General features: G+C 53.4%; 2 protein-coding genes across 3 annotated transcripts; one reads left to right on the top strand and one right to left on the bottom strand.

Moving 5' to 3' along the window:
- Positions 1-541: 541 nt before the first annotated feature.
- Positions 542-4,832, top strand: MED9 (mediator complex subunit 9). The gene is made up of 2 exons (XM_068207195.1): positions 542-702; positions 4,048-4,832. Exons 1-2 carry the CDS (start codon positions 566-568, stop codon positions 4,262-4,264), a joined length of 354 nt encoding a protein of 117 aa, XP_068063296.1. The 5' UTR covers positions 542-565; the 3' UTR covers positions 4,265-4,832.
- A 1,765-nt stretch (positions 4,833-6,597) lies between these two features.
- RASD1 (ras related dexamethasone induced 1) lies at positions 6,598-8,224 on the bottom strand. 2 transcript variants are annotated; one of them, XM_068207194.1, is made up of 2 exons: positions 7,824-8,224; positions 6,598-7,534 (listed from the first exon to the last, which is right to left on the bottom strand). In XM_068207194.1, the coding sequence occupies exons 1-2, from the start codon at positions 8,107-8,109 to the stop codon at positions 6,759-6,761; spliced, it is 1,062 nt and encodes a 353-aa protein (XP_068063295.1). In that variant the 5' UTR covers positions 8,110-8,224; the 3' UTR covers positions 6,598-6,758. The 2 variants fall into 2 exon arrangements, with proteins under 2 accessions (XP_068063295.1, XP_068063294.1); XM_068207193.1 differs by having other exon boundaries at positions 6,909-7,605; positions 7,824-8,221.
- Positions 8,225-8,429: the final 205 nt, after the last annotated feature.

The following is an 8,429-nucleotide window of genomic DNA, read 5'->3' on the forward strand; positions in this document are numbered from 1 at the left end:
TCACTGGGGCACAGGTGGGACCACTGTGGAGGCACGTAGAGGGTATCAATGGGGGTTTCGGGAGGGATCACTCACTGGGAGTTTCAGGGGGATCACTGAGGGTCTCAGGGGGATCACTGGAGGTTTTAGGAGGGATCACAGGAGCTGTTAGGAGGGATCTCTGAGGGTCTCAGGGGGATCACTGGAGGTTTCAGGAGGGATCACTGAGGGTCTCAGGGGGATCACTGGAGGTTTTAGGAGGGATCACAGGAGCTTTTAGGAGGGATCACTGAGGGTCTCGGGGATCACTGGAGGTTTCAGGAGGGATCATTGGCGGGGTGCAGGGGGATCACTGGTACACAGGCGGGATCTCTGTGGAGGCACACTGGGGCATGGCACAGGGGGCATCACGGGGATTTTCGGGGAGGATCACTGGCAGTTTCAGGGGGATCGCTGCGGTCTCAGCGGGATCACAGTGCTCCCGGCTCCCGGCTCCCGGCTCCGTGAGGGCCGTCGCGGCGGGCCCTGGCGGCCGTGAGGCGGAGCCAGGCCGGGCCCGCCCCGCTCCGTCACTGCCGGGCCCGCCATGGCGTCCGGGCCCGCGGGCCGCGCCGCTGAGGAGCCGCCGCCGCCGGAGCCGCCCGCCGAGCAGAAGCCGCCGCCGCTGCCGCCCGCGCAGGAGGAGTTCTCCTTCCTGCCGCTCGTCCACGACATCATCAAATGGTAACGGCGGGCACGGCCACCGCCACCCCCCGCCCCGCCGGGAGCCGCGGCCCTGCCGCGGCCGCCCCGCTCGGACGGTGCTGCCTCACACCAGAGCTCGCGGGGGGCCTGCGTGAGGAGCAGGGCTAAGGGGTGCTCTCGCCGGTGATGTTCTCCCAGTCACAGCATCCTCGGGGATGCCATGGATGGGGAGTGAGGCAATGGGATGCCCCCTCTAGTGATGCTCACCCGGCTCCCGCCATCCACAGGATGCTCTGGATGGGGAGCAGGGCAGTGGGGTTCCCTGTAAGTTGTTTTTCCATCCTTAGCATCCTCATAATGCCTTGAACAGTGAGCTGAGCTATTGGATCCTCCCTCAAGTGATGCTCTCCCAGCCCTCACTTCCCCAGGATGCCCTGAAGAGGTAGCAGGGCAATGGGGTCACCCTTCTAGTGATGCTCTCCATGCTCCCAGCATCTCCTTTGCCCTTTTTCTCTCAGCTGGAGTTCCTGGGAAGAGTGTTGGAGGGAGCTGGCGCAGCCCCAAGTGCATCTCCACTCTGAGACGCGCCAGTGCCTGGGTGGTGTCAGGGTCACCTGAGCAGTGCAAGTGCTGCCATGGCTCAGGTACACTGCCCCACCACTAACCCCAGAGCAGGAGCACCGTGTGTCCACTGGGTTATTGCTCCAGAGAACTGTACTCTTTGGCTGATAACAGCTCAGGAAGTACGGGCAGTGCGTCAGGAATGCAGCCCATTTCTGGGAAGTTGTAAAAAGGGGGATGGCTTCCTCAGTGGGACTTACACTGTTCTCTTCCCAGCTCAAGATAAGCACTGTACAGGTGAAAGGAGCTGGTACAAGAGTCCTGATAACTGATGTGTTTCTGGGCCAGGATAAGCCCTCCAGAGGTGCTCATCTGAATTCCCAGAAAGGGGATGTCTCTGCCCTGGAAATCCATCCAGGCAAGGCTCTGTGCTCTCACCTGGGCAGGGTGAGGCAGTGGGCATGGGAAGCATGAATTGCTTTCTTCCTGCCCTCTCCCTCTGCATTCATTGAGGAGCTGATTTGTGTCCTGCTGATGTTTCACTGGGAGCAAGCATGTCTGAAAGGTGAGGGAGGTTTATCCTTAATGGCTCAGCAGCCCAAGCAGCCCAGTCCATGGGAATTAATACCTTTGACACACCAGTCCAGAATGGGCATGAGAACACAAACACTGTAATTTCACTCAGTTTCCCCACTGTGCTAGGTGTAAGCCATCAAGCTGCCCCCTGACCTTGATTCTCTCTGATCCGTGCAGACCACAGAGTGAGGCTAAATCCCCTGCCAGGTGTGTGCGTGTACATCACCAAAGTGGGCAGTAGCCAGGGGCTGAGACCTCCCAGACTGTGATGTGTCACTGATCAGGTTGTAGTGACTCACAGATGACAGTCCCAGGGATATCTTGTGCCCTGTCCCACCGAGCCACCCACTCCTGCTGCCCAGCTACCTCCCTTGGCTTTGTGTTTGGCGTTTCCTGGGCGGCTTGAGCCGACGTAGGGGCTGAACAGTGTGGCAGAAAGGTGGCACCACCATGGCCAGCGGTGGGATCTTGTGCCTCCTGTCCCTGACAGATGGCAAACGGGCTGTCCTCTAACACTAACACTGCCTCGAGTGGCAGAGCCCAGCCCTGCTGTTCTGACACTGACTCAGCTGTGAGGACACATCTCCAAGGTGACTCTGTGCTCAGGAGCGAGGATGTATCGCGTAAATTTGCTGACATTCAAGGATGGGTGCTGTTTCCTGTTGTTTGGGTCTGGAGAAAGTTTTCCTAAACAAAGTCTGATGATGTTTTCAGCCTTGTACAGTCAACAGCATCACTGCTGAGGTCCCACCGTGTGGCTCTACCACTGTGGGTTGTGCTGGTGTAGTGAAGGGCACTGTGCCTTAAGGCAGGTTTTGTGCCCGGTGTATCAGCACAGGCTGTGGCTGGATGCTGTGTTGAATCCTGCGTTGGTGCAGGCAGCTGCAGGCTCTTCCCACACCTCCTCACTCCCACATCTCCATGCCCCTAAGGAGGGAATCACTTCAGTGGCTTGATACAGCAGGAAAACTACCCATCAGGAGAAAAAAAAAACACCAACCCTGAAATATTTATCCCTTTGGATAAACCAGGCAACAGGCAATCAGCTCTCTTTGAGTGGGGAAGGGGATGGGATGTGGGGAGGACAGCCCTGTCAAAGCCAGCCTGCAGCTGTGGTGGATGAAAGGCAGTGTCACCCCATCCTTCCCCAGATGTGCTATGGGGTTGGTTGTTTGTGTGTCTGTATTTTTCCACTGCCGACCTGGCCCTGAGTGCCTGCATAATGGGGAGACATTGTAGTACCAGCTGCAGTTTTATTTAGAAAGGAATAATGAATATTTTGTTCCAACAGGCTTTTGAAACAAGCGGCGGCCATCTGCTTAAAAGTTTTGCTCTCAGCCATGTCACGATTCCCCAAAGTTATAATCGAGCACCTCTCTGCCCTGGTCATGCCAAGCAGATTTATTTTTAGGTCTGGCTATTGAACAGGCTCCCAGTTTTTCAAAGACCATTAGAATCCTGCTCTCCCTATTAACAGGCAGCCTGGAAGCGGGGACTTGCTTTTGCCTGGAATCAGTAAAACTTCTTGCTGGTGCTAACAAAGCTGAGTCAGATACTAATGAGGGTTCAAGGGCAGACGCTGCCTCAGACAACACTGAGCCTTGAAAAGCACAGAGCTGGCTGCAGAGCCAATTCTGATGCTCTTAAAAAAAAACACCACAAACTAACCCCAAAAAACCCCACTGCTTCTCTTTTATTAAGTATAAATCCCCAGAGACTCATTTGAAAGCTCCCAAGTACCAATTTCTCTGCCTTTGGACACTCTCTGACACTTTGGGGAACAGTTTCTGTTTTCTGCTGTCAAGCTGTTTGGCTACATTGATTTTTTTTTTTTGTATTACAGCAGCAACTGGTCACGGGTGAGACTGAGATCTTTTTTTCCAGGTGACTACACACAACACATACGCAATCTTACCTTCACCAAAGAGAGATACAGGAGTTCAGAGGGAGAATTTAGCCTGTTCCAGGGTGATGTTTGAAAGCTGCAGAGCAGCTCCTAACCTGATTAATACATTCTGAGGTGACTAGATTGTGTGCTGGAAATTTGCTGGAAACCAGGTTGCCCCATAGCTACCCAGTCTATATTCATCTGTGTCGTTTTATTGGAGTAGGTGAATCAGGTGTGTGTGTAGCTAGATACCAAGAGCAAATTTCCCAGTGAATTCCAGTTTAAACCCTGGTTGCATTGGAAATTACAATGTTTTTAATAGGAGAATTCACAGTGTCTCGATTTTCTCTCCTCTGCAGCATGGACAAAGACAGCCAGGATGTTCACCAGGTACTGAATGAGCTCAAGAACAAGTTCCAGGAGATGAGGAAGCTGATCAGCTCCATGCCTGGCATTGGGGTGAGCCCAGAGCAGCAGCAGCAGCAGCTGCAGAACCTGCGGGAGCAGGTCCGGACCAAAAACGAGCTGCTGCAGAAGTACAAGAGCCTTTGCATGTTTGAAATCCCCAAGGAGTAGGAAAGACACAGCTCCACTCTCTGGATCTGAGATACCTCCTGTCCAAACTGAACAGGGTGGCAGAAGCTGACATTTCTTTCTTTAGGTTTTGTGGTTACGGAGCTGTGGCGTTGTGCCTGTGTGGGCCATGGGTGTGTGACACTGGGCCAGGACACCGTGTGCTCTCCTGGGACGATGGCAGCAGCACGTTCCCTTGATCAGCTGCAGCACTGTGCACTTATATATCCCATCTCCTGTTTTCTCTCAGGGTGGGGTTCATTCTTTTTTACTTTCAAACAAGCAGGAGACATTTTGCTTTCTCCTCACTAAGGGTCAAAGTACCTGCTGGTGAAAAAGGGGGCATTTCTGCAATTTTTTTTTTTACTTAAAAATGGCCAAACATCAAAAGGGAACATAAGAGGGAAGCGTGAACTGTTTGGCCCTGTTCCTGGAAAGAGTCTCTGGTACACTTTCCATTCCCTGTGTGTTGGAATCGGAATGATTGCTTTCAGTTACTTCTGTATTTCTCTTTTTAAACAATTGGTGGTTGTGTCTGAGATGAGTCAAATAAAGATTTATAAATTCCAAATTGCCCCTCTTGTGTTCAGTGAGTGGATGTGGGCAGAGCAGGGGCAGGATGTTGGCAGCACATGGGATTCTGGGCCCAGCTCCAATGTCTTTCCCTTTTAAAACAGAGGAAGGGCAAGAATCAAAACAAAGGGCATAAATGATAAAAGCTTTTAGTTATTCCATATTAAAGTCGGGCTCAACAGGACAGGTAAGTTCCACATCCAGGGGCTTCCCAGAACCACAAACATTTGAGCAGCTGGAACAAGTAATTCTGCCCAGTGGGATGGTTGCAACTCACCTGTAGCTCAGAGATTTACTCTGTCCCCACTGAGATACTGTACTAGTACTTTCTTTGGGAAGGTGCCAGTGTGTAAACTCTGAGTAAAGCAGAACACCGAGATAAACAAAGCACAATGTACACATTTTTTATTACTGAAATTGCCTTTCCATCAGCCATTGCCTGTCCCAGCTCAATAAATTCCTGTGTCTCATGTCTGGACGATGTTTTCCATTCTTTTGCCAGTTGCTGTTCCTGTGAAATCAGGCATAGGCAGAGCTGGAAGAAACAACTTGTTGCCAAAGAAATGTCTGGCACTTAGTTCAGGAACAAGTTAACTCTGTCAACTTGAATCCAAGTTTCAAGTGAAAGTGAGAGGGTTTGCTTTGAGATGGTTTTCTTTGCAGCCTCATTCCCTCACTGTTGTTTTGTGGCTTCAATATGATTTTTTTTTGCCATTAATATGTACTAAACACAGATTTGTGCCGCTGCATGAGGGGAAAGCGGAGGTTGAAAATGAGCTTTCTTTGAAGAGTGATCCTGTTTCCCTTTCACTTCTAGCAATGATTACTGCAACTTGTTATTGGGAAGAGATTAAAAACCATCAGATGTAAAGGTGACCTTTCGAGCAAAGTACTTCCTTTACTCATATTGCAGAGTAAAAACAATATCCCAGCTGGGGTGCCAATGAATCAGTCTGTGTTGACATCATTAAAGTGTGCTTAGTTAATCATCAAAGAGCACGAAACACAATCAGCTCTTTATAACGAAGTGATGTCAGTTTGCTGGGTGACTGCAGGCAGTGACATGCCATGCCCGGCGTGTCATGGGGCTGGCAGCACCGTCACTCGGCGTAGTGGAGTGAGGAAAGAGTGTTGGCTCAGTGACCCCTTGGAGTGAGCAACTCCCTGCCTGGCCCCTTGTTACCCCTGTGTGGCAAAACCCCGGCGGCTTGCAGAGGCGGGAACCTTTGCACTGGGAGTCAGAGAAAATGGGGCAATACAGGGCTGGAGTGAGAGGCTGGTTTTGCCATCTCGGAGCTCAGGCCTTTTGTTGAGCAGGCTTTGCTATGGGATAGGGCAAGGAAGCAAAGGCAAACCTACAGGTGTAATTTTTAAAAAGATTTTATTGATTTGTAGAAAAAATAAAACATCAAGTTTCACCCACGGTAGAAACACTTGAAGATTTTTTTTTTTGTTCATGTCAATGACAAACAATACCTACATAAAGTGCCTATTATTTTATTTGTAAAACCCTTCCCGCTCCCCCCACCCTCCCCAAATCTTGCAAATCAAACAAGACAAATGTAAACAAGAGTCAGTTTTTTGGTCCATCAGGGCTGTAACTCTGCAATGTCTTTGCAACAGCTTAGGAGTGTCTTCTGCATGTGTTTTGCAGACACAGATGAACACACAACACAGAGCCAGAGTCCGTGCACAGCTTCTCAAGTTGGAAAAAAAAATTCAAGAACCAACCCCAAAGCCCCAGGCAGGTGCTGGCCAGGCCAGAGTCCGTGCACAGCTTCTCAAGTTGGAAAAAAAAATTCAAGAACCAACCCCAAAGCCCCAGGCAGGTGCTGGCCAGGCCCCTGCTCTCCCTCCTGAAGGCAGTGCCTGAGGCTGGGTGGTTTGGGAGGGAAAGAAACACCAAGGTCTGTGCCCTCCACACTCATCCTCCCACCTGGCTGCCCAGCAGCTCACCCTTTCCCTCTTTGCCTAGAGGAGGAGGCTGTTCCCAGTGACATCCCCTCCTGCCCTCCAAAGCCTCCCCCTTCGCATCCCTCGCTCCCAAAATGCATCCCCAGGGAGGGACATGATGAAAGCGGGAGGAGGGAGGCTGGGGGAGAGGCAACGCCCTCTCTGCCCGGGTGGGCACCTGCCCAAAGTCAATTCGGAAACGAGCATCTTTCCCCCCTCCTTTCCTTCTTTCCTTCCTTCCTTCTTTCCCGTGGCGAGTGGGGGCTCCTAGCTGATCACGCAGCGATCCTTCTCCTTGCCGTGCCCACCGCCGATGGCTTTCTCCCGGATGTACATGAGGTCGCTGTGCACGCTGGGCCGCCGGGCGAAGGGGGCCACGATGCCGTACGCCTCCTCCGTGCCGCCCCGGCCCCCCTCCTTCAGCAGCTTTTTGCCTTTCAGAGCCTTCTTGTGCAGGATGTCGCAGTACTGGACCGAGACCTTGCGGTGCAGGTCGGGGCTCATCTCGCTGGGCAGCTTGGCCATGGCGAAGAGCGCCTGGAACATCTGGTCCAGACTGCTGTTCCTCTTGGCTGAGATCTCGAAGTAGGCACATTTTTTGGGGTCCCCTCCCACCAGCTGCTCGATCTCCCGGGGCTGCACCTCCCGGTAAAAGTCCCGGTCGCCCTTGTTGCCGCAGATGACCAGGGGCACCTCGATGTTCTCCTTGGTTTTGTTCTTCAGGCAGGACTTGGTCTCCAGGATTTGCTGCTTCAGGCGCTGCACCTCCTCAAAGGAGTCTCGGTTGTCCAGGCTGAACACGAGGATGAACACGTCTCCTGGGGACAAAGAGGGAACGTGAGATGGTTGCAGGGATGGGGACACAGAGAGACCCACTCCTAAGCCAAATACAGGCTTGGAGAAAGAAGGAACAGGCAGCACCAAGAAGAGCTGCCCAACCACTTGAACACACAAAATCGCACCTCCCTCCTCCCAGGACTGCCAAAACATCCCCAAACTGAGCAAGAATCTGGCAGAGGGACCTCCTGACAAGTACCTGTGAGGATGGAGAGGCGGCGCATGGCTGGGAAGGGGTGGTTGCCCGACGTGTCCAGAATGTCGAGCTGGTACACCTCACCACGGATGCTGTAGAACTTGCGGTGGAAGTCCTCGATGGTGGGCGTGTATTGCTCCTCGAAGCGGCCGGTGAGGAAGCGCGAGACTATGGCCGTCTTGCCCACCTTGGAGGAGCCCAGGATGACCATGCGGTAGCAGTTCTTGGCGGGGATGCTCAGCTCGGCCTCGCTGGGACACATCTTCTTGATCATCGCTGCCAGTTTCATTGACGCCGGCAAAAGTGCAGCTTGCGCCGAGAAGGAGACGAGCAGAAGGAAGAAGGCGCTGCCTGCCCGGCCGCTCAGCCCCTCTTCCCTCTCAGGAAGGGTCGGTGTGAGCTCTGCACGGCGGCCGCCGCGTTATATAGAGCCGGCAGCGACCGCCCCTCGGCGCGTCACGGCCCGGGGCGGCGGCGGCTGAGTCAGCGCCCGGCTCCGCGCCCGGCCCGGCCCGCGCCCCCCGCCGGGCTCCGGGCTGCGCACACCGCTCCCGTCCGCAGCCCCGTTCGCACTCCTGGGGCTCGGTTGCCTGGTCCCGTTCACAGCCC

The sequence above is a fragment of the Anomalospiza imberbis genome, chromosome 16, assembly GCF_031753505.1.
Source record: "Anomalospiza imberbis isolate Cuckoo-Finch-1a 21T00152 chromosome 16, ASM3175350v1, whole genome shotgun sequence".
Lineage (NCBI taxonomy): Eukaryota > Metazoa > Chordata > Aves > Passeriformes > Viduidae > Anomalospiza > Anomalospiza imberbis.